This window comes from Rhinatrema bivittatum, chromosome 6, assembly GCF_901001135.1.
Source record: "Rhinatrema bivittatum chromosome 6, aRhiBiv1.1, whole genome shotgun sequence".
In the NCBI taxonomy this organism is placed as follows: domain Eukaryota; kingdom Metazoa; phylum Chordata; class Amphibia; order Gymnophiona; family Rhinatrematidae; genus Rhinatrema; species Rhinatrema bivittatum.
In genome coordinates this window covers 275,874,067-275,899,722 of record NC_042620.1, presented here as the reverse complement: position 1 = coordinate 275,899,722, position 25,656 = coordinate 275,874,067, and the positions used below count along the sequence as shown (strand labels likewise).

General features: G+C 46.5%; 1 protein-coding gene across 1 annotated transcript in view; it reads right to left on the bottom strand.

The window, feature by feature from the left end:
* Positions 1–25,656, bottom strand: part of TEX11 (testis expressed 11) — a 974,891-nt gene that overhangs the window by 140,828 nt on the left and 808,407 nt on the right. Inside the window, exons 25-26 of the mRNA XM_029607248.1 lie at positions 11,363–11,435; positions 8,840–8,989 (exon numbers count right to left, since the gene is read on the bottom strand). Of these exons, the coding sequence (XP_029463108.1) occupies positions 8,840–8,989; positions 11,363–11,435 (223 nt within the window). The remainder of the gene's footprint in view (positions 1–8,839; positions 8,990–11,362; positions 11,436–25,656) is intronic.

Sequence of the window (25,656 nt, the reverse complement as noted above, 5' to 3'; positions counted from 1 at the left end):
GGCCAGGGAGCCACCATCATGGAACTTCCCGCGGCAGGGAGCTATCGCCTTCTGTGCCTGTCTTTGCAGCTGGAAGCCGCCATCATCGAGCCTTGTTTTGCAGCTTAGTGCCGCTCCTGTGCGAGGCTCTTCGTGACATGGATGCTGTCTTCGCTGTCCGAGGTCCTGCCCCTTCCTAGGCACATGGCAGCGCCTCTTCTCTTTATTTAAAGGGCCCGTGCTGGGCAGGGCTGTGAGACTCCTCCTGATGATGTTCCTAGGCATCTCTTTCTTCAGCCCTATAAAGAGGGACTCCCTTCAGTCTCTCATTGCCTTTGCCAAGGAGTTGGTTAACTCCTGGAGTTCCTTTGGTTCCAGCTCTTCATTCCAGGTGTCTTATCTGCTTCACCTTGCTTCTTCAAGGCACTCCGTTCTTCGTGGGAATTCCCTTGTCTTCATCTGTGGTTCCTGATCCTTCTTCACCTTTGTTCCATGCCTGGTCTCTCATCGTATTCTGTGTCCTCGTCTGTCTCATCTTCAAGATGTTCCTCCTTCCGGATGCTCCTAGTTCCGATGTTCCTACTCTAGAGGTACCTGAAGATCCTTACTCCTTGTCACAAACTCCCAGATGTCCTTGTCTCCAGAGGTCCCTGTCATCTAGTGGCTCTGATGTCCTGATATTCGGTGTAGCAGATGTCCTTCTTTCCTGTCCTGACCCTGATGTTTCTTTCATCAGCTCTTCACCCAGCTTACAGGTTCCTTTTGTCCACTCTTCACTTTGCAATGCAAGTCTCCAATGGACCCTTGCTTTTAATGTACCTGATTCCAAGTTCCAAGTTCCGAGACTTGAATCCTGAGTCTTGTATCCTGTCCCCGGTCAGAGTCCTTGCCTGCTTCCATCCATGCCTAAGACTCTGCCAGAACCTGCTCCGCTTCAACATGGTCTGCGACCAGCCACTGGCAGCTGTGTAGGGCGTGCCTTGGTGAAGGCCTCTCCTGAATCTTCGTCATGTCCTGGCTTCACCTTCCACTTCTTCGCCTGGAGTCTCCTTCGTGTTCAATATGGTCCGCGACCAGCTGTGGCAGCTGTGTAGGGCGCGCTGCGATGCAGCTCCCATCCAGTACTTTTGCCCGAGTCCTGAATCCTTGCCTGAGACCTTCGTGTAATCTGAATCCTTGTCCAAGTCTTCTGAGTAACCTGAGTCTTCGTCCGAGTTTTCTGAGTAACCTGAATCTTTGTCTGAGTCTTCTGAGTAACCTGAGTCTTCATCTGAGTCTTTTATGTAACCTGTTTGCCTATCTGAATCCTCTGAGCATCCTGCATCTCCATCCTCCTCTGAGCATCCAGCATCCTTTTCCACGTCTGAGTATCCTGTATCTTCTTCCATGTTTGAGCATCCTGAACCTTTGTCCACATCTGAATCTTTGCCTGAGTTCCAAGTTTCCTCGCCTCGTCCAAGTCTTCAAGCTCCTCATCTTGTTTCTGTTCCAGTACTATCTCTTGTTCTTGACCTCTGTCCGTCCCATCACATCTGCCGTTCCCAAGCGGCAGGTCTGAAAGGGCTATCGAGTGGCAGGAAGGCTACCCCAAAGACCATCACTGCATTGTTGAGTCCCTTCTGGTGTGATGAGTTCGGCAGGGGTCAGGCTCCCTGGTCTTCTGCCTGTCCGCCTGTTCTTGAACACGTCTAGCCGCGGTGCTGCCCTGGAGTCCTCTGCGGTTGTGCTGTGGTCTGGGCACACTAAATCTTCCCGGAATCGGGATCGCTCCCTAGCGCTTCCCCAACAGTTCGCAAAGGCCATGTGACATGTGAACGTGTTGTTCCAGAGTTCCTGAATCAAGTACTTTTTAAAAATGTTTGTGTCCTGAACCTTTTACGTGTCCTATGACCTGCTGGAGATGCTAGGTTTCTTAGAAAAAAATTTTTTTCTGTTACCATCTGCAGAAGGCCTGCATCTGTTTAACTCCAAGAACATCTCTCAAGAATTTTTGGTTCCAGTTTTCCAGAGTATCCCTCGACCTGCTGGAGGTGCCAGCTTGTTTGTTCCCAGCTCCTGGACATTCAATACCTTGCTTCTAGTAAATGTTTTTGTTTTCTTTTATCTCTCTGTTTATTTCTCATCAGCTGTCTGGATTCCACGACCAGCAGGAGGCGCCTGCATCCAAACCTCCGTGTCCAGTCCTGGAACCTTTTTGATCTGCAGGGGGTGCCTGGCACTTTTCCAGGGACCATCTTCATTCTTCCTCTGCGATGTTGGCCTATGTTCCTGGGTTCCATACAACCTGCAGGAGACACCTGCGCCTAGGTGTCCACATCCACTTCCAAGTCTGATTACATTGCCAAATATCCTCTAACTTCTGTGAGTATATACCACTCCGAGTGTGCTCCACAGCAACTCCAGGTCTTGGATTTGTACGACCTGCAGGAGGCACCTGCACCCTAGACTTGGCTCCACTTCGTTATTTTCAAATCAGTCCCTGCTTGCTCAGTCATGGTGCTTCTTCTTTGACCATTTACAATGAAGACCTTGTCTCTATTTGTGTAAGCGAGTTCCAGCTTTTATCATTATCATCGTGTCTTCTTTCGAATCCAGAGCTTGCTGCCATCTTCCTTCATTATCCTTACACAGGGTTCCGTGCTGTGGATCATGGTTGGGAAATCCTGATTTGCCATTCATCTGCCCTTCCTGTACCGCCATTGCTGCCCGGCCTAAGACTGCAATTTCCATCTTTTACTTGCCTGGTAACCGGTATACCCTGCTGCCTATCCTTCTGAAAGGACCCTGCCTTCCTTGGAATCTTCAGGGGAGATTCTACTTCGATGCCCTTGGGTTTATATGTGCGCCTGCGACCATCTTCTTCAGACTCTTCCATCCTTTGATCTACTGGGAGCTATCTCAATCCATCACTCCTGAAAGCCTTTTTTCTAGTCGCTCTACAAGATACTAAAAGTAGTTGCTAGCTTTTCAGTGTCATCCATCAGTAACATGCCTTGGCTAGGAGGTTTGCCATGGCTGCTGTCCTACTGACCATCAGGGGAATACATTTCTACACACCTATTTGAATCCTCCGCTACCCTTGAGCCCTGTTTATGGTGTTTTAACCATCTATCTTACAGTGGCTCCTTTGATTCAGTTCTGATTGAAACTACATCTATACAACCATTTGGGGAATCCCCCTTCAACGAATCAGCACCACAGCAACATCTATCAACTATCAAGTTTCTCTTGAAAGCAACTTCACCACTATATGAGAGCCTGTGTACATATGGATTTTCCTAAGATGTAATCCTCCCCTTTATCAACTTAAAGAGACATCTCTTATCATCTGGCCTTGCAAAACTTGGAAGCAACAATCCCGAGCTTCCTTGTATTTGCCTTCTTCAGCTATGAACCAACCATCTTCGAGAGGTAAAATTACCTCCAGGACCAATTCTCCACATTCTGTGCAATGTTCATTGGATTTCCTGGTTTTTTCCCGGGTCCTCCTTGAATCAACATCTACCTAACAGCTAGTAGCACTTGTAAGTTCCTTTACTTTCTTTCCTGAAGTACCATCCTTGCATCTAAAGAATCCAGCTTGATGCCTGATTTTTCTTCATCATCGTTTCCTCCAAGAGGATGTTGCTTGTGTGCTTTCCATTTCTGTTTTTGGGTACTTGCCAGGTTCTTATGGCCTGGATTGGCCACTGTTGGAAACAGGATGCAGGGCTTGATGGACCCTTGGTCTGACCCAGTATGGCATTTTCTTATGTTCTTACTAAGAACCAAGTGCCGGACTACACTCCAAGAACGTGACTTTATCTGTGTTTCTCATTCATCCTGGAATCCTAGTTTTCAATTTCTTCTACTCTGAACTTTTAGAATTTTAGATGCTGCCTTGCTGTTCTGCAATTCCCGTATACCGCCAGATCTGTGCCTTCAATGTTTGTCTATATCTTCTCTGAATCCTGATCTTCCATGACTTCAATTTCATGTTTCTAGCTTTGAATTCGTCATCGCTTCATTCCTTCACCAAGATGTTCCAGCTTCAGTTCGTTGACCCCTCTCTGTTTTAGAAAAAGAACCGGGGAGCGGGTATTTGAGGAGGGGGTGCTATTACAATTCTGCTTGTCGGTTAGGCCCACAAGCAGCCTCTCACCTCTTCGTTGCCGACAACCGCTGCTTTCCTCGTGACCTGGAGGCCTCCGACATCGCCTGCCTTCTTCTGCGGCCAGGAGGTTGCCGCTGAAGCTACCACTTGCGGCGGATAGAGCCGCCGCTGTTGGAGCTGCCGCTATTGATGCTCCTCTTCGTGGCTTGGAGGCCGCAATGTCCATCTTCTGTGGCCCAGAGGCCGTCTACATCATCATCTCCTTCCTGCGGCCAAGGAGCCACAGTCATGGGACTTCCCGCAGCAGGGAGCTGCCACCTTCCATGCCTGTCTTCGTGGCTGGAAGCCACCATCATCAGGGCCTTGTTTTGCGGGCTAGTGCCACTCCTGTGCGAGCTTCTTTGTGGCGTGGACACCGTCTTCACTGTCCGAGGTCCTGCCCCTTCCTAGGTGCTCGGCCATGCCTCTTCTCTTTATCTAAAGGGCCCACGCTGGACAGGGCTCTGAGACTCCTCCTGATGATGTTCTTAGGCGTCTTCTTCTTCAGCCCTATAAAGAGAGCCTCCCTTCAGTCTCTCGTCACCTTTGCAAGGAGTTGGTTAACTCCTGGAGTTCCTTTGGTTCCAGCTCTTTGTTCCAGGAGTCTTCTCTCCTTCACCTCTCTTCTTCAAGGCACTCCGTTCTTCATGGGAATTCCCTTGTCTTCATCTGTGGTTCCTGATCCTTCTTCTTCACCTTTGTTCCATGCCTGGTCTCTCATCGTATTCTGTGTCCTCATCCTTGTCCGTCTCATCTTCAAAATGTTCCTTCCTTCAGATGCTCCTCCCTCAGGATACTCCCAGTTCTGATTCTCCTACTCCAGAGGTACCTGAGGATCCTTACTCCTTGTCGCAGACGTCCCAGATGTCCTCGTCTCCAGAGGTCCCCGTCGTCTAGTGGTTCCGATGTCCTGATGTTCTGGTGTACCAGATGTCCTTCGTTCCTGTCCTGACCCTGATGTTTCCTTCGTCAGCTCTTCACCCAGCTTCTAGGTTCCTTTTGTCCACTCTTCACCTTGCAACACAAGTCTGATGGACCCTTGCTTTTAATGTTCCTGAATCCGAGTTCCAAGTTCCGAGTCTTGAATCCTGAGGCTTGTATCCTGTCCCCAGTTGTCGGAGTCCTTGCCTGCTTCCGTCCATGCCTAAGACTCTGCCAGAACCTGCTCCGCTTCAGCATGGTCCGGGACCAGCCACTGGCAGCTGTGTAGGGCGCGGCCTGGTGCAGGCCTCTCCTGAATCTTCGTCATGTCCTGGCTTCACCTTCCACTTCTTCACCTGGAGTCTGCTTCGCGTTCAATGTGGTCTGCGACCAGCCGTGGTGGCTGTGTAGGGCGCACTGCAATGCAGCTCCTATCCAGTACTTTTGCCTGAGTCCTGAATCCTTGCCCGAGACCTTCGTGTAACCTGAATCCTTGTCCAAGTCTTCTGAGTAACCTGAGTCTTCGTCCGAGTCTTCTGAGTAACCTGAATCCTTGTCCGAGTCTTCTGAGTAACCTGAGTCTTCGTCTGAGTCTTTTATGTAAACTATCTGAATCCTCTGAGCATCCTGCATCTCCATCCTCATCTGAGCATCCAGCATCCTTGTCTACGTCTGAGTATCCTGTATCTTCTTCCATGTTTGAGCATCCTGAACCTTCGTCCACATCTGAATCCTTGCCTGAGTTCCAAGTTTCCTCACCTCCTCCAAGTCTTCACTTCTCCTCGTCTTGTCCAAGTCTCCAAGCTCCTCCTCTTGTTCCTGTTCCAGTACCATCTCTTGTCCGTGACCTCAGGCCATCCCATTGCATCTGCCGTTCCCAAGCGGCAGGTCCGGAAGGGCTATAGAGTGGCTGAAGGGCTACCCCAGAGACCAGCATTGTGTCGTTGGGTCTCTTCTGGTGCGATGGGTCCGGCAGGGGTCAGGCTCCCTGGTCTTCTGCCTGCCCACCTGTGCTTGAACACGTCTTGCCTTGGTGCTTCCCTGAAGTCCTCTGGGGTCGTGCCGTAGTCTGGGCACACTAAATCTACCCGGAATCGGGATCGCACCCTTGCGCTCCCCCACAGATTATGCCTGAAGAAAAAATTCCACCCAAGAAAGGGCAGAAGGATCCATACCAAAACCAGAGGGCATTGGTCCTTCCCCTGCTGATGAACCAATTAGGGGAGCCCCAAAACCAGGCGAAATCTCTGACAGGTCTCCCTGTAGTCCCATTCCTGCATCATGCTGGGAAGAGCCAGGCTCAGCAAAATCAGCCGCCGATAACTCTCCCTGAGCCTCCAAGCAATACTGACACAAGTTAGAGGGGACATCAGGCTGAGATGCCCGAATATGGAAAGCAGCACAAAGGGTAAGGCGGTTAGGCTTCTTTATTATTGGTGCCATGAAAAACACCCATTAGCAGCACGCTCCCAAAGGCTTCTGACAATTGTGCGCCCAACTGCACATCCGCACAAGCGAGCCTGGACAGGATGCCCAAAAATCTGTTCTGTCCAATTACTGCACACTATGGATGCCAAAAATTTAGGTGCCCAATACGCAGTCCAGGTAGGTGCCCATCTAAGCGCCCATTTGAGTGCCAACCAGGGCGCACAAATGTGCACAGATGTCATACTGATTCATGGTAGACTTGTGTGAAGAAAAGTATGCGAACGCTGCTGCAGCCTACCATGTGGCATCTGAGCAAAGCCTGAGAGCGAGGCCTAGCCAAAAGTATGCTCAACCCACCAAGCTGCCACAACTCCCCAAGCTCCCTTGGAGGTGGCAATGGATGTTGGATTGGTGCACCGAGATTCGGAGATCAGAAAGGGAAAGGAATCCCTCACTCTTTTTTTTTTTATATTTACTCTTTACCAGAGTTCAGCCTGTCCCAGCCGAGTATAGAGTCTGTCTCCAGTTAGGGGGAAGGGAGCAAAGGCCTTCATCGCCGTGTTCGGCTTCCTGCACTCACTAGCCTCTCAGTTGTTTTTCTCTACTGCTAAGTCCATGCCAGCCCAAGGTACTCTACTGAGGGAAGGATCTGCAGATATCACCTCAGGAAAACTCGACTGAAGGAGGGACAATAAGTTATCACCACAGATAAGAGGTAAATTAATTTCCTTCTTCTTTTAAATTTTTTTTAAACAATCCCCAGTAAGGAAATGCATGTCCACCATCTGCTGGAGACTGAGAATACTGGCGGGCTGATGTCAGTGCAGTGGTATTTTTACCGTGATGTCAGCTTTGCTCTGACATCACGGTCTGCTGGTAGAGGTGCATAACCCACTGGTGTGGATTAACCTGTCTGAATGCTAAGAAACTGAATATGTAGTCAATATACAGCAGCGATTAGAAGACCTTATTGACTTTGTCAGAAATAATTTGTAGTCAGCCCAGACTAAGCAAAAGACATGGTATGACTGTAAAGCCCAGAGCAGAGAATTTTGTGAGGGCCAACTGTCTCATATAGACATGCTCTCATGCACATATTTTATTTATTTAAAATCTTTTCTATACTGTCGCTAAGTTATATACCATCGCAACGGTTTACATGTAGGCACATATTTAATGTAGGTAAAAGTGTACTATAGTACATTCTAACAGGTGCCGTCAAAGGTTCGGTTACAATATATCATTAGACAAAATAATTTTTAGAGGAGTGGGTCATGACCGAGTGTAACAAAGGTATTTTCAAGGGTAAATTTATCATACATGGTGTTATCAATATGCTTATTGTGATGTGTAGTTCATGGACTACTCTACTGTACTGTCCTAAGTACTGTGTGTCGGTGCTTATCTGCCTATTCCTGAATAATTTCTATTCTTCCGTCTCTTTGTAAAATGCTTGTTTAAAAAGCCATGTTTTAAAACTTTTCTTAAATGCCTTGAGATCACAATGCTGTCTTACACACAGACATGCTCTCACAAACACAGGCGTATGCTTTCCATCACTTACTTCTTCCTCCCCTTCCCCTGGGAAGCACAAGGACACCAGCAGCAGCTGCCTCCTTTAGACCCCATGGCCAATGGGTTTCTTCCTCTTTCTTCAAGTCGCAGGGGCTGATGCTGCTCTACTTCCTGTGCCTAACAGCCTATGGCCAAGCTGCTCTTCCTAATTCTATAGGCCCTTGTTCCTTTTCTTACTGCTGACCATGGAATGGGGCCGATACTACTACTTCCTGAGGCAGTTGGAGGCTGGGCCGCACTACTGCTCTTTTTAAACACCACACAAGCGCAGGGCTGATACTGCTATTCCCTGAGGTGTGCAGGGGCTGCGCTGTTCCTCTTGCTTATGGCAATGACGGCATGGCATCTCCTTCTTTCCATTCATGCAAACCCACACCATACCACTTCCTCCTCAATGCCATATGGGCAGGAAGAAAGATAAGCAATGTTATTGCTGCACCAGACTGATGGCGCAGTAGGCAGCCATCTACTGCTTCCATTGGCTCTATGTATGAAAGTGCACTGCTGCCCCTGTGCTGAGCAGTGATATACAAGCCTGTATGAAAGCACACTGCTTACACTGTGCTGGGCAGTGATATACCAGCAGGTACAGAAGCACACAGCTGATCCTGTGCAAAGCAGTGAAACACCAGCCTCTATGGAAGCACACTGTTCACCATTTATGCTCTTATGTATGCTGCAGGACCTTGAAGACAACAACCAGGTGACATTTTTACTTATTCTAAAGACACCTCTTGCCATCACAGACCACCCAGCTATAAGTTTGTTTGCATGTCTGAAAGCTAAAGAATAACAATAATTTACATGCAATGGTCTCCAATGTCTTGGTGTCTAGTTGTGGTAGTTCCCACACTGACTCCTGCAGGGACTCCAGGGTTGGATCATTCAGTTTGGCTCGTATTTCAAACTCATAAAGCAGCAAAAGAACATCTGTGGGGTCCCTGGAGAAATCTCCTGACAAATGGACAAAAAAAAGGTAAAAGAGAGAGACATAAACATACAAAGACATCAAAGATGCACATTTCCCAAAACCAACAGAGAAAATAAAACACTTACCCCAAAACAATGAACAGAGAAAACTCTGTCAAGTTTAAGGGGAAACAGAGGAAACAGCAGCTATAGCAGCAAAACATGTTGTATCTTGCAATCGGACAGAAACATGATCTGATCAGAGCCAAAATATAATAAGTACCTGGAAATTGTCCTAGTTTCTGTCCTCTTTGATCAGACTGTAAATTGAGAGCCCCACAGAGAAGCAGAAGGAGAAAAAATTGCCTCTCCAAGTACTCAGCTACAGAACATGAAAACAGTCTTACTTCTGCCTCTGGGGTACATTTTATAAAAAAGTGCGAGCGCATACTTTTGTTCGCGCACCAGGCACAAACAAAAGTACGCCGGATTTTATAAGATATGCGCGTAACCGCGCATATCTTATGAAATCCAGGGTCAGCGGGCGCAAGGGGGTGCACATTTGTGCACCTTGCGCGTGCTGAGCCCTGCGCACGCTGCCCATTCCCTCCACCTCCCCCACCTTTCCCTCCCTTCCCTTCCCCTCCCTTCCCCTACCTAACCCACCACCCCAGCCCTATCTACACCCTCCCTACCTTTATTCCCAAAGTTACGCCTGCTCGGGCCAGCTGCCGGCACGCCAGTTTCCGGTCCGGGGACTGGTCCGGAGGCCGTGGTCATGCCCCCCGGAATGCTCCCGGACCGGAACCTCGCCCACAGCCACGCCACCGGAACGCCCCCGGACGCCGCGCCGCCGCAACACGCCCCCCCAGGAGAGCCCCGGGACTTACGTGCATCCCAGGGCTTGCGTGCGCCGCCGAGCCTATGCAAAATAGGCTCAGCACGTGCAGGGGGATTTGGGGTAGGTTTTCGGGGGTTACGTGCATACGTTACGTGCGAAACCCTTTGAAAATCTACCCCTCTGCCTTGCTCGTTTAAGACAAATCTGAGCTGATCTGGTGGATCAGTGGCAAGTGCTGTGCCTGCTACGTGGAAGACCTGGGTTAGAATCTCAGGCCAACTTTCCGCTACTAGGAGTCAGCCAGGGCTGACCCTGGGAACAAAGAGAGTAGTCATTGCCCAATAGTGACAACTAGAGGCCAGACTTAGACCTGAATTTTAAAAGCCGTTGTGCAGATGCACAAGGAGCACATTTTCAAAGCCACCAAGATAAGTGCGTATCTCCCGCAGTGCACACATCTCAAAAGTTCTCAAAAAGAAGTGGGGCATAGGTGGGGTATGGACTATTTCGGGGCGTGAATTTAAAATATGTACGTAAATAGTTAACCCGGTGCGCGCCAAGGCCCCCTGCCATGTAACTTTACTTCTACTATGTATGCCATATAAGTTTCAATTTAAAGAAAACTATGCTCATCTGTAGGGTTTTAAAGATCAGGGCTAACTCGGGGGAGTGAAGACTATCAAACCAGGGGGGACTGGAGGACCTATCTCTTAACTGGGTAAACTGAGGCCAAACTGGTAAAACTGGGAACAGTGTTGGCGAGCGACCCCATTTAAAATCCAGTTTACACAGCAGAAGCGGGATTTACATACACATAAGCATGCCTACTTAAAATATGGCACACGTGCATGCGGCTAGGCTATTTTATAACATGCACGCATATGTTACAAAATGGCCGCATACCTGGATGCAGGCTGATATATGCGCACAAATGTGCACACGTGCACTGGTTTGAAAGTTACCATCTTAGAGTACGTTAACTAAGTTCTGGAGAAAACTGAGATTTATGGTTATTGCACTGGCCAATCTAAAGGGGTTATTTATCAAAGTGCTATATGGCGTATTCGCATGCGAAAAGCACCTTTAACGCATGTGAAAATACCATAACGCATGGTGCGATGCAAATTAGGAAAAGGGGAGGAGAATGGGGTGGGATTTCTGGCCGAGAGAGAGAGAGACTAGCTATAAGGCCCTCATACTAAGTAGGTATTTATGCCTCTATAGGAGGCCCACCTAGCAACGCGAGGTGAGGTTTAGGTATTACTGTAGGTGTTAGGGGCCACTTTGACATGCAGAGTGTGACGTACAAACAGAACAGTGCACTCTTGAGAAGATTTGATGACTTTCGGAGTGAGGAAACTCACCCAAAGATGAGATTTGTGCAATGTTCTCTCAACCTAGCTTGATGGACTCTCTACTTGGGTAACATCAAGCTAGATTGAGAGAACACTGCACAAATATCATCTTTGGGTGAGTGAAGCTCACAGCACCAATAGAGGCTGGTTTCAGTTCACTTGGAAGCTGCTGGGCCCAAAAATAAAAAGACAAATCTACTGGTGGAACCCTGGAGCTCCTACCTGAGGACTTCAGTAAATTCCAGACCTCCTTGCACACCCGAATATGCTCCAGGGCCTCAGTGAGAAGATCCAACTAATTTCAGCAAAGCAAACACATTTAAAAAGTCACTGATAACATCAAAGGCAGTAATAAAATATAAAGGGGCGGATTTTAAGAGCCCTGCTCGCCTCAATCCGCCCAAATCCTGGCGGATTTAGGCGAGCAGGGCCCTGCGCGCCGGTGAGCCTATTTTACATAGGCCTACCGGCACGCGCAGAGCCCCGGGACTCGCGTAAGTCCCGGGGTTTTCTGAGGGGGGCGTGTCGGGGGTGTGTCGGGGGGCGGGCCCGAACCGCGCTGCGTTTTCGGGGCGTGTCCGGAGCGTTCTGGGGGCGGGCCCGGGGGCATGGCCGCGCCCTCCGGACCCGCCCCCAGGTTGCGTCCTGGCGCGCTAGCGGTCCGCTGGCGCGCAGGGATTTACGTCTCCCTCCGGGAGGCGTAAATCCCCCGACAAAGGTAAGGGGGGGGTTTAGACAGGGCCGGGCGGGTGGGTTAGGTAGGGGAAGGGAGGGGAAGGTGAGGGGAGGGCAAAAGAAAGTTCCCTCCGAGGCCGCTCCGATTTCGGAGCGGTCTCGGAGGGAACGGGGGTAGGCTGCGCGGCTCGGCGCGCGCCGGCTATACGGAATTGATAGCCTTGCGCATGCCGATCCAGGATTTTAGCGGCTACGCGCGTATCTACTAAAATCCCGCGTACTTTTGCTGGCGCCTGATGCGCCAGCAAAAGTACGCCAAATCGCGCGGTTTGAAAATCTACCCCAAAGGTTTTACATACATCAATAAATTATACAATATCAAAAATTAAAAGATGTATTGTACAAAAAATACTTTCAAAAAATATAAAATATTAAAATTTATTATACAAAATATGAAAACATTTCAGTTTATAATAAAAACAAGTTCCACAAATTTAATCATTCATTGCTCTGCCAACCTTACTATGCTAATTGTGAACTAAGCTATATATACAGGAAAACATCAACAAAAATATATTGACAGAAAGTATTCACTACACAGGGCCCAAAGACGCACACATTCAAATACACCATTCATGCACATTTACATTAAAACATATAAACCCACCCACAAATATTAAATACTTGAAGAGTTGCTAGCATATTGATCAATAGCCAGAAAATATTTTTCCTTTGTTTTGTTTTTTTTTAATCTTTATTTACCAAAAGGCATCTATGATTGTATCCACAATTGTGCTTATCAGCTCACAAAGCAAAATTGTTCAAGGTGGACAAAAGTGCTCTATCGCTAAAAACAAGAACTCTATGAAACAAAAGATTTTTTTCAATTCCAAAAGTCCACCAGCTCTTATGGTAGCATCAAAACATAAGCATTAAAATCCAGATTATAAGATTTTTTTTAAATCTTAATTACTGTGCAATTTTTTTTTTTTTTAGAAATTAAAGGTTTGGTTATAAGGATTCTCACATCATATTCATCAACAAAGTTTCAAAAAATTCATGATAGGGTGGAAAATGATCCCAAACAGTAATAAAAGGAAGAAATTACCCCAGAAAATTCAAAAGATTTGATAAACTATATATGTAGGACCTTATAAATAATGCAACATGGTTATCTAAACACTGGGTCCAAATTTAATATGTCTTTTTATTTTTTGAAAAGATTTTATCCCAGTGCATTAAAAAAATCAAGGACCAAAAATATTATGACGATGCTGGATAGGGGTGGTTCTATAATGAGATAGAATGAGGCAGCCGCTTCAGGTGGCAAACTTTGGAAGCAGCAAAAACTGCCCCTTCCAAACTCCTCTAGAAGCCGCCTCACCCTACTGTCAAAACAACAAAGAACCTGCGCAGTGGCCTTTGTGGTGGAGCACGCATGGACGGGCTCTGGCTTGGGGTAAGTGTGTGTGCATCGTGCCCCTCATGCAACCGGAATGAGCAGCTAGCGGGGATAGCTCTGCCCTGTCAGCTTTTCACTGTGGGACTGGGTGCAGACAGCCACCCCTGCCCCCCTCCATCCTAAATGACAGCAGTTGCCCTCCAGCTCCTGGGGCTTGAGCAGTGCAGCATCAGCATCAAGGCGAGCAGTGCACAAGGGAGATGCTGCTGCCACTGCTTCTCCTCCTCCTCTCTGGCCTTGTCATGGCAGGGGATGGTGGCCGAGATCCTGGCGCCTGGAGCCCAGTGCTGGCTGAGAGAGAGAAGGGGAGAGCCAGCGCCATCACTCGTTGCTTTTCTGCCGTCCCAGTCTGGGAGGAGGGAGTACTCATGCAATGCATCCGGTGTCTCCGCTGCCTCCTCTTGATCCTCTTGTTTCTGTAACTGCGTTCCTAGGATGCATAGCACAGCTCCCATCTGTACTGCCAGAGAGGGGTCCTGTGCACATGCTGGAGGGGTTTCTCTTGGTGGAAGTGTATATTGCATTGTGAAATCTGCATTGTGGCTAAGTATTTTTGCTTATTGCTTTGAAGTTGTGTAGAAAGCTTCTGTGACTAATTCCTGTCTGTGTTTTAATTTTCTTTATAGTCTGTGTTTCATTTCTTTATAGTAAGATATTATTCTAGTAAGTTAATTTGCTGTTTGCTGCATAAAGTAAGAAAAAAGAAAAAAACCCCAAACAAAAAAGCTCTCCAGCTTTTAAACTGTTAAAATCTCTCTCTTTTGGAGTTAGCTGGCACAAATCTGTTCAAACTAAAAATTGGGGCATAAAGACTGTTTTTTAAAACAATTGACCAAAAAGCAAAGACAACCGTCCAGTAGTGCCCTGCTTTACCCAGCTTGTCCCAGGCTAAACTGTTTGACTCCCTCCCACCGTACCCTTCTACCCACCCACCCCTGGTGCTTGCTTTATAATAAAGACTGCCTAACTTATCATTGGCAGCGAGATAAATTGGTACATTGGTAACAGTCAAGGAAATACAAATCACAAATTACCAAGATGAGGACTATCCAATATAACTGCTGTGGAGCCTTTATTCTGAGGGAAAGCATCTGGAAACTTAGAGCTTGCCCAATTTGTGCACAACTCTCTTCCTTGAAAAAGTAGCTGACTGAGATAGCTTCAATTAAAAGTATTACACCCACATTGCATTACTCAGAAAATAATTCCCCAATATCACAAAAAAACCAGGAGTCAAGAAAAGGAGATTCATTAGGCTCAGGTAGGACCCACAGTCACCCATTCTTGACAGATGGGCAGCCAACAGGTATACCCCCCACTCAAACAGGTCATTAAGAAATTCTTTAAAATCCAGGAATACAGTGGGCTCTGGTAGAATTAGACCTGTGATGAGGAGACACACAATGTACCAAATGCAAAAAGAACAACAAGCCTCCACTATATTCAAAACTGAAGAAGTTCTTGAGAAAAACATTGAAGTGTTACCAGAAAAGAGAGAAAAAACACAATGCATGCAGTATTTCAAGATCCATAACCAAAAGAAAAATCTAATTGAGATGGATAACTCTGTCAACAGTGGCACAACTACAAAAAGAAAGAGTGAAGTGAATAACAAATCTCAACTAATATCTCATAAGGAGTCCAGGAAAAGCAAAAACCTTAAAGAGAGTACCTGGAAGGCTATGACCACAAATGCTCATAGTTTGGGAAATAAAATCCCAGATCTGCAGGCCCTAATGGCTGAGGCAGAATTGGACATTGTTGCTATCACAGAAACATGGTTCACAGAATCTCATGAATGGGATACAACAATACTAAGCTACAACTTGTTAAGGAAGGACAGAGAGGATAGAAAAGGGGGAGGTGTGGCTCTTTATGTCAGAAACAACATCCAAGCATCTGAGCTACAAGGAAGTTGGAGTAAGGAAGAAGTTCTATGGGTCGACCTAAAAAAAGATGACGGAGCGTCCATTTATATTGGAGTGGTTTACAGGCCTCCAAACCAAAAGGAAGAGCTGGACAGAGATCTGGTTGAAGACATCCATAAGATAGGTAAGAAGGGAGAAGTGGTGATCGTGGGTGACTTAAATATGCCAGATGTAGACTGGAAAATCCCATCTGCAGAAACTAAAAATAGTAGAGCGATAGTGGATGCCATGCAAGTATCTTTGTTCAAACAAATGGTGTTGGAACCCACGAGAGAAGGAGCTATATTAGTGCTCACTAATGCAGATAATGTCTCAGATCTCCAGGTGGGCGCCCACCTCAGCAGCAGTGATCATCAAACGGTATGGTTTAATATCACTAAAAGAATAGGGAAAAGAACCACAAAGACCCGAGTTTTACAGTTCAAAAACACAGACTTTGAGGTAATGGGGAAGTACCTGGAGGAAGAACTTAAAGGATGGGAGAACGAGAGAGATGTGGATCAGCAGTGGACCAATCTAAAAGGAGCAATCACCAAGGCAACTGCTCTATATGTTAGAAATGTAAAGAAAAGCAAAAGAAAATTGAAACCTATCTGGTTCTCAAAGGAGGTGGCTGACAAAATTAAAGCTAAAAGAACAGCATTCAAGAAATATAAAAGATCCCAAAGGGAGGAGCACAAAGAAGAATATTTGTATCAACTGAGGGAGACAAAGAAATTAAACAAGTTGGCAAAAAGTCAAGCGGAAGAGAGGATTGCCAAGGAGATAAAAAATGGTGACAAAACATTTTTCAGATACATCAGCGAAAAGAGAAAGGTCCAAAGTGGTATAGTGAAATTGAAAGGTGGTAATGATCAATGTGTGGAGAGAGACGAAGAAATGGCAGAAATATTAAACGAATACTTCAGCTCTGGGTTCACTAAAGAAGACCCTGGAGAAGGACCATCTCTACACAACAAGAAACTGGAGGGAAGTGGAATAGATGAAAATCCTTTTACAGTAGAAAATGTGTGGGAAGAGCTAAAGAACCTGAAAGTGGGCAAAGCCATGGGGCCTGATGGGATTCATCCAAGGATATTGAGGGAGCTCAGAGATGTTCTGGCGGGTCCACTGTGTGACCTGTTCAATAGATCCCTAGAAACGGGAGTGGTGCCGAGTGATTGGAGAAGAGCGGTGGTGGTCCCGCTTCACAAGAGTGGGAACAGGGAGGAGGCTGGCAACTACAGACCGGTTAGCCTCACTTCGGTGGTGGGAAAAGTAATGGAGTCACTGCTGAAAGAGAGAATAGTGAACTATCTACAGTCCGGAGAATTGATGGACCAGAGGCAACATGGATTCACCAGGGGAAGATCCTGTCAGACAAATCTGATTGACTTTTTTGACTGGGTAACCAAGGAATTGGATCAAGGAAGAGCACTCGATATCATATACTTGGATTTCAGCAAAGCTTTTGATACGGTTCCGCACAGGAGACTGGTGAATAAAACGAGAAGCTTAGGAGTGAGTGCCGAGGTGGTGACCTGGATTGCAAATTGGTTGACGGACAGAAGACAATGTGTGATGGTAAATGGAACCTTGTCTGAAGAGAGAGCGGTTTTAAGTGGTGTACCGCAAGGATCGGTGTTGGGACCGGTCCTGTTCAATATCTTTGTGAGCGACATTGCGGAAGGTATAGAAGGTAAGGTTTGTCTTTTTGCGGATGACACTAAGATCTGCAACAGAGTGGACACGCCGGAAGGAGTGGAGAGAATGAGACAGGATCTAAGGAAACTGGAAGAGTGGTCGAAGATATGGCAGCTGAGATTCAATGCCAAGAAGTGCAAAGTCATGCATATGGGGAGTGGAAATCCGAATGAACTGTATTCGATGGGGGGGGGGGGGGGGGGGGAAAGGCTGATGTGCATGGAGCAGGAGAGGGACCTTGGGGTGATAGTGTCTAATGATATGAAGTCTGCGAAACAATGCGACAAGGCAATAGCAAAAGCCAGAAGAATGCTGGGCTGCATAGAGAGAGGAATATCGAGTAAGAAAAGGGAAGTGATTATTCCCTTGTACAGGTCCTTGGTGAGGCCTCACCTGGAGTACTGTGTTCAGTTCTGGAGACCGTATCTACAAAAAGACAAAGACAAGATGGAAGTGGTACAGAGAAGGGCGACCAGGAAGGTGGAGGATCTTCATCGGATGACGTACGAGGAGAGATTGAAGAATCTAAATATGTACACCCTGGAGGAAAGGAGGAGCAGAGGTGATATGATACAGACTTTCAGATACTTGAAAGGTTTTAATGATCCAAAGACAACGACAAACCTTTTCCGTAGGAAAAAAATCAGCAGAACCAGGAGTCACGACTTGAAGCTCCAGGGAGGAAGATTCAGAACCAATGTCAGGAAGTATTTCTTCATGGAGAGGGTGGTGGATGCCTGGAATGCCCTTCCGGAGGAAGTGGTGAAGACCAGAACTGTGAAGGACTTCAAAGGGGCGTGGGATAAACACTGTGGATCCATAAAGTCAAGAGGCCGCCAATGAAGAGTGGGTGACTCGCCATAATGATGGCTACTGCCTGGAGACAATACCCTTATTCAATAAACATACACATGCTTACTGTGACTCCAACATCGCTCTAAGCTTCAACAGCAAGAGGAAATGTGGAAAAAAGGATTTGCACTCACAAAGAGGGGAGTAGCTGGCTTGTTACGGCGGTTACTACCCCAAACCAAATAAGCCTGATACTTCACTTTCAATGCATATACAGCATAGTTCTCTGCTTCAACGGCAGGGGAGAAGAAAAAAGGGTTCGCACTCACAAAGCGGGGAGTAGCTGGCTTGTTACGGCGGTTACTACCCCAAACCAAATGTGCCTGATACTTCACTTTCAATGCATATCCAGCATGGCTCTCTGCTTCAACGGCATGGGAGAAAAACTGATACTTCACGCATATCCAGCATAGCTCTCTGCTTCAACGGCAGGAGAGAAGAAAAATTGATACTTCACGCATATCCAGCATAGCTCTCTGCTTCAACGGCAGGGGAGAAAAAAAACCTGATACTTCATGCATATCCAGCATAGCTCCCTGCTTCAACGGCAGGGGAGAAGAAAAACAACCAATAAGGGCTGTATAACATAGTCTGGGTAAAACAAATAAGCATGGGTGTAGCTTGCTTATTGCGGCGGTTACTACCCCTACTACCCCTAACTAATCAAGCTAGATTTTTCACGTGGATGCAGCTCCATCACTGCTCTCTACATTAATGGTGGGGGTGGAAGGGAAATAGAACCAAGAGCTAAGAGAAACAGATAAGTATGAGAGAAAAAATGTGTGAAGCTTGCTGGGCAGACTGGATGGGCCGTTTGGTCTTCTTCTGCCTTCATTTCTATGTTTCTATATGTTTCTATGACAACAGATTGTTGTCTGTGATTGCCGTGTTTCCCAGCAAGCCAGCTAGCAGCAAAAAGGCCCTATCCCCCCAGGCAGGAAAATCTTCAAGGGGGGGGGAGGGAGTGCCAAAAGAGTGCCAGTGAGTGTGAATATATGTAGAGAGGGTGTGTGTGTATGTATGTGTGTGAGATTGCGAGGATAGGAGGGGTGAGAAAGCATGTGAGAGTGATTGGGGGGTGTGAGAGAGAGCATGTGTAAGGGTGCTTGAGGGGGTGTGCGAGAGTGCTTGGATGGGGAGGGAACATGTGTGAGTGTGCTTGACTGTGGGTGCCAGAGAGAGGGAGCCTATGGGGGGGCAGAGAGGAGGCGGGGGGGGGGGGGGCACCCTCTTATCCCTTGCCTCAGGTAGCAGATTGACTTGAGCCGCCCTGATGCTGAATAAACCTCAAAGGACCCAAGAAATCTGTTAAACTACTTTGGAGAAAAATTAGTCATGCATAATATGGGTAGCCAGGACATACACTTCTCCCAGCATTTTACAATAATCAATACAATAAATACACTGACAACAGAGTGGGATCAAATGGGTCACAGATTTATTACCAAAACAATCAGGTGCCCAAGCCCCCAACAGTAACAAAGAAATAACCAAACCCACAGTGAACATCCGCCACTAACCAGCAAGATGAACATTACCAGGCCACCCAGCCTGTAGGGTTACCGATATTCCCCTTAACCGCCTCCACAACTCCCGCCGCCACCCAGCAAGGAGCTATGCATGTAGACTCCCGCCACCACCCAGCAAGGAGCTGTATGTGGGACAACTGCACCCAGTTGCTCCCATCGGAAATCCAGACCTGACCACAGTCAAGTCAGCCAGCCAATCAGCAACAAGATGAACCCTAACAGGCTCGAGCAACCTGCCCCAACTCCAGCTGCGACAAAGCAGAAAATATCCCCTAACAAAAAAACTGTGATCAAATAGGGGCGAGTGGGAGGGATGCAGCGACAGCAGGCAAGTGAGATTTGCCCAGCTGTGCACACCCCCCATAACCTAAACTCCACCCCATACCCTACATTCCTTGCACCCAGGAGCCAATCGGCTCCCATGCTCAGGCTGGTTTGATTTCAAACCACAACTGCTCCTAACCTGTCAGACTGGAAATTTCAGTCACCACCAACCTCCATCCATCCCTCCCCCCAGCCTGCTCATGAAGTGAGCCTGGCACCATATTACTACAGGCAGCCAGGTACAAGACCTGCCTGCCCTTCCATAATATGGGTAGCCAGGACATACACTTCTCCCTGCATCCACCCTTTTACAATAATCAATACAATAAATACATCGACACCAGAGTGGGATCAAATAGGCTGCAGCTTTATTACCAAAACAATCAGGTTCCCCAGCCCCCAACAGTAACAAAGAAATAACCAAACCCACAGTGAACATCCGCCGCCAACCAGCAAGATGAACAATACCAGGCCACCCGGCCTGTAGTGTTACTGATATTACACTTAACCGCTCCTATGACCCCTGCCACCACCCAGCAAGGAGCCATGCATATAGACCCCTGCCACCCCCCAGCAAGAGCCGGACGTGGGACAACTGCACCCAGTTGATCCTACCGGAAATCCAGACCTGACCACCATCAAGTCAACCAGCCAATCAGCAACAAGCTGAACCTCAAAAGGCTTGGTCAATCTGCCACAGGTACAGGTGAGAACTAACCTGTGACCCCCCCCCCCCCCTCCCCAAAGATGTGGCCAAGATCCCTAACTCAGCAAGTTCTCCAAGGCCTCCTGAAATGAATTAGAAAATAAATCCATACCAATAAAGTACAAGTGAACCACATCCTCGCGAAACAACCCCTGATCTAGATCCCATGACCACTCATGTCTAATGTGATGCCCCCCCCCCCCCCCAATAAACCAAGCTAAGAACCAATCTGCTGATTGGCCTTAGCCCAGCTACAGTGCCAAATCTTTTTGTCCATCTTGCAATCATGTCTGACCAACAAATTACAGCAGCAAGTAATAGTATAGAGATAGACATTAAATCCTTTGTTGTGCCCGTCAGTCGCAGACGGCTGCGCCCTCTCTGTCTCCCCTCTTTTCTTTCTCTTTCCTCTCTTCTGGGCAAGATGGCTGCCTCCGCCTCTCCTCGTCAACCTCTCCAGCATCCCTGGACCGGCATGGGCGATTGCGTTAGCCATTCTTACACTGAGGTCACTTAGGGCATGCGTGCATTTCCCTCCCTTTTGAATACATCATGGCGGGAACCTCAGGGGCGTCCCTACTGCATGACGTCTCTACCTCTGGGTACTTAGCCTCCAATCTCCAATCCAGCTACGAGTTAGCAAGGATTCCGGTCCAGCTAATTTTGACTCTGTTCAGAGGCGTTCCACTCTGTTCTCGCTCCTACAACCTTCTGGGGTTAAGAACATAAGAACATAAGAAATTGCCATGCTGGGTCAGACCAAGGGTCCATCAAGCCCAGCATCCTGTTTCCAACAGAGGCCAAAACCAGGCCACAAGAACCTGGCAATTACCCAAACACTAAGAAGATCCCATGCTACTGATGCAATTAATAGCAGTGGCTATTCCCTAAGTAAAATTGATTAATAGCCATTAATGGACTTCTCCTCCAAGAACTTATCCAAACCTTTTTTGAACCCAGCTACACTAACTGCACTAACCACATCCTCTGGCAACAAATTCCAGAGCTTTAGTATGCGTTGAGTGAAAAAGAATTTTCTCCGATTAGTCTTAAATGTGCTACTTGCTAACTTCATGGAATGCCCCCTAGTCCTTCTATTATTCGAAAGTGAAAATAACCGAGTCACATCTACTCGTTCAAGACCTCTCATGATCTTAAAGACCTCTATCATATCCCCCCTCAGCCGTCTCTTCTCCAAGCTGAACAGCCCTAATCTCTTCAGCCTTTCCTCATAGGGAAGCTGTTCCATCCCCTTTATCATTTTGGTTGCCCTTCTCTGTACCTTCTCCATCGCAACTATATCTTTTTTGAGATGCGGCGACCAGAATTGTACACAGTATTCAAGGTGAGGTCTCACCATGGAGCGATATAGAGGCATTATGACATTTTCCGTTCTATTAACCATTCCCTTCCTAATAATTCCTAACATTCTATTTGCTTTTTTGACTGCTGCAGCACACTGAGCTGACAATTTTAAAGTATTATCCACTATGATGCCTAGATCTTTTTCCTGGGTGGTAGCTCCTAATATGGAACCTAACATCGTGTAACTACAGCAAGGGTTATTTTTCCCTATATGCAACACCTTGCACTTGTCCACATTAAATTTCATCTGCCATTTGGATGCCCAATCTTCAAGTCTTGCAAGGTCCTCCTGCAATGTATCACAGTCTGCTTGTGATTTAACTACTCTGAATAATTTTGTATCATCTGCAAAGTTGATAACCTCACTCGTCGTATTCCTTTCCAGATCATTTATATATATATTGATCCAAGTACAGATCCCTGAGGCACTCCACTGTTTACCCTTTTCCACTGAGAAAATTGACCATTTAATCCTACTCTCTGTTTCCTGTCTTTTAACCAGCTTGTAATCCACGAAAGGACATCGCCTCCTATCCCATGACTTTTTAGTTTTCGTAGAAGCCTCTCATGAGGGACTTTGTCAAATGCCTTCTGAAAATCCAAATACACTACATCTATCGGTTCACTTTTATCCACACGCTTATTAACCCCTTCAAAAAAATGAAGCAGATTTGTTAGGCAAGACTTCCCTTGGGTAAATCCATGTTGACTATGTTCCATTAAATCATGTCTTTCTATATGCTTTACAATTTTGTTCTTGAGAATAGTTTCCACTATTTTTCCCGGCACTGAAGTCAGGCTCACTGGTCTACAGTTACCTGGATCACCCCTGGAGCCTTTTTTAAATATTGGGGTTACATTGGCCACCCTCCAGTCTTCAGGTACAATGGATGATTTTAATGATAGGTTACAAATTTTAACTAATAGATCAGAAATTTCATTTTTGAGTTCCTTCAGGACCCTAGGATGCATACCATCCGGTCCAGGTGATTTGCTACTCTTTAGTTTGTCAATCTGGCCTACTACATCTTCCAGGTTCACAGTGATTTCGTTCAGTTCGTCTGACTTATCACCCCTGAAAACCATCTCCGGAACTGGTATCTCCCCAACATCCTCATTTGTAAACATGGAGGCAAAGAATTCATTTAGTCTTTCTGCAATGGCCTTATCTTCCCTAAGAGCCCCTTTAACCCCTCTGTCATCTAATGGTCCAACCAACTCCCTCACAGGTTTCTTGCTTTGGATATATTTAAAAAAGTTTTTATTATGAGTTTTTGCCTCTATGGCCAATTTCATTTCAAATTCTCTCTTTGCCTGTCTTATCAATGTTTTACACTTAGCTTGACAATGCTTATGTTTTATCCTATTTTCTTCAGATGGATCCTTCTTCCAGTTTTTGAAGGATTTTTTTTGGCTAAAATAGCCTCTTTCACCTCACCTTTTAACCATGACGGTAATCGTTTTTCCTTCCTTCCACCTTTCTTAATGCGCGGAATACATATGGACTGCGCCTCTAGGATTGTATTTTTAAACAATGTCTATGCTTGTTGAACACTTTTAACCTTTGCAGCTGCACCTTTCAGTTTTTTTCTAACTATTTTTCTCATTTTATCAAAGTTTCCCTTTTTAAAATTTAGTGTTAGAGCTGCAGATTTACTTATTGTCCCCCTTCCAGTTATTAGTTTAAATTTGATCATGTTATGATCACTGTTGCCAAGTGGTCCCACCACCGTTACTTCTCTCACCAAATCTTGCATTCCACTAAGAATTAAATCTAAAATAGCTCCCCCTCTTGTTGGTTCCTGAACCAATTGCTCCATGAAGCAATCATTTATTACATCCAGGAACTTTATGTCTCTAGCAAGTCCTGTTGTTACATCTAGATGAATGAATGTGTGAATGAATGTTTTGACATATAGGGTATGTTTTATGTGTTTTAAATAATATAAGGAATAAAATTTGAAATATTTAAAATGTAAATACGGGTATACTATTTGTGAATTTATCAGTTAAAATACCTGTAGTTAACCTAGCATAGCACAGTTACATTTACCCAGTCAATATTGGGGTAATTGAAATCTCAAGACAAAACGTGCAAGGAAAAGATTTAAAGTTCCACCAAACTGTCAAGTGTATAAATTCTAGATTTTATTCTCACAGTCAGTAAGGTAAGGCAACTCCACATATATTTTTGAATGAACAGGTATCAGTCCCCCGACACGGTCCCGTGTTTCGCTGGTGGCTGCATCGGGAGGGACCACAGTGACTATAACATCTGTAATATAAATGCATATAATCTTGGTGAAACATAACTAATTGGGCTACTAAGATATCACAATCAAAATGTAAACACATACCTTTTAAAGGGACCATGGAGCGCGAACGCCCTCACCCTGTCAACCAATTTAAAGGAGAAGAAGCCTTGGTGCCAAAACAGATGCCATCGCGAGAACTTCAAAAATCGTCCCGCCCCCTTTAGCCAAATAAATGCCATTCAATGTCTTTGTTAAGACCACAGGGATGAATAGTATTCAATGTAAAAATCCACCTTTGCTCTCTTCTACCTAACAGCTCCGCATAATCTCCTGCCCTCATAGAGGGGGGAACGATCTCTAATACTTGAAAAGTGAGCTCAGAGATAGAATGGCCCAAATAAGTCCAATGGGAGACTAAAGGTTCATCAATTCTGAGGAGTCTAATATTGGAACAATGCTCGATAATGCGGGTTTTCACCATCCTCATGGTTTTTCCCACATATAAACGAGGGCAGGGGCACTGTACCACGTATACTACCCCCTTAGTTGTACAGTCGGACACCCCTCGTAGTTGGAACATTTGACCAGAGTTAGGATGTTTAAAAGAGGAAGTTACTGCAGTCTAATGTCTCAGAGATTTTTGGACCGAGGATATCCTCCGCGGGTAGTGAAAAAAGCCTTCAAACGGGCATTATACATTAATCGGGATTGGTTATTCCTTCCCTCCGAGGAGGATGACGATATATCCCATAACTGTATCTTACCTGTTTCAGTTGTGAGCAAATCCATAGCCTCGATGATCCGCAGACACTGGCATAACTTAGCTTTATCATCTTTGTTTCAGGGTGCTTTACGGTTTTCATTCCGGAGAGGCAGCAACCTCCGAGATAAGTTGGTACACACGATGTTTTGCAGGAATGAGGTAGCCACCAGGGGGACTGGATGCCATAGTCCCTGTGGTCGCTGCACTATGTGCAGTCATACTGCAGTAACTTCCTCTTTTAAACATCCTGACTCTGGTCAAATGTTCCAACTACGAGGGGTGTCCGACTGTACAGAATGGATTTGGGACTTGGCTACTATGTCCCTGAAGGTCTCGTCAATGTACCTTTCTGTCTCCCTCAGCTCCTCCAAGTCTGCTACTCTAGCCTCCAGAGATCGGACTTGTTCCCTGAGAGCCAGGAGCTCTTTGCACCGAGTGCACACATACAATCTCTCACCGGCGGGTAAAAAATCATTACATGTGACACTCAATGCAAAAGACTGGAAAGCCTCCCTCTTGCTGCTGGACTGCTACCTTCATCTGGCTACACTAAGGGCGTTCCAGGTACCCGCTCCTCAGGGACCTTATTCGCTCCTTCCTACCCTCCGGGGTTACACTGTTCCAGCAAGGACGCTCAAGGTACCCGCTCCCTGAAGGCCTTGCTTCACACCTATCTACTTCCTGGGTCGACCTGCTTCCTCAAGGACATCTTGGCTCCGGGCCTTGCCTTGTCTCTATCTTCACGCTGCAGAGGTCACCTCTCCTACAGCTTACCAGCCTTCGTGAGTACTCAAACTCTTCAGTCTCTCTGCCTTGTCTCACCACAGAATAGATTCCGGGCATACTCCGCTCTGCGGACCACTACTGGACCCCTCACATCCCAGCTTCTGGTGATACCTTCTCCGCACTTGATCAATACAGTGCCTGGACTGAACTTTATCATCTGAGACTTACTTCATTGGCAGAAGAGCGTT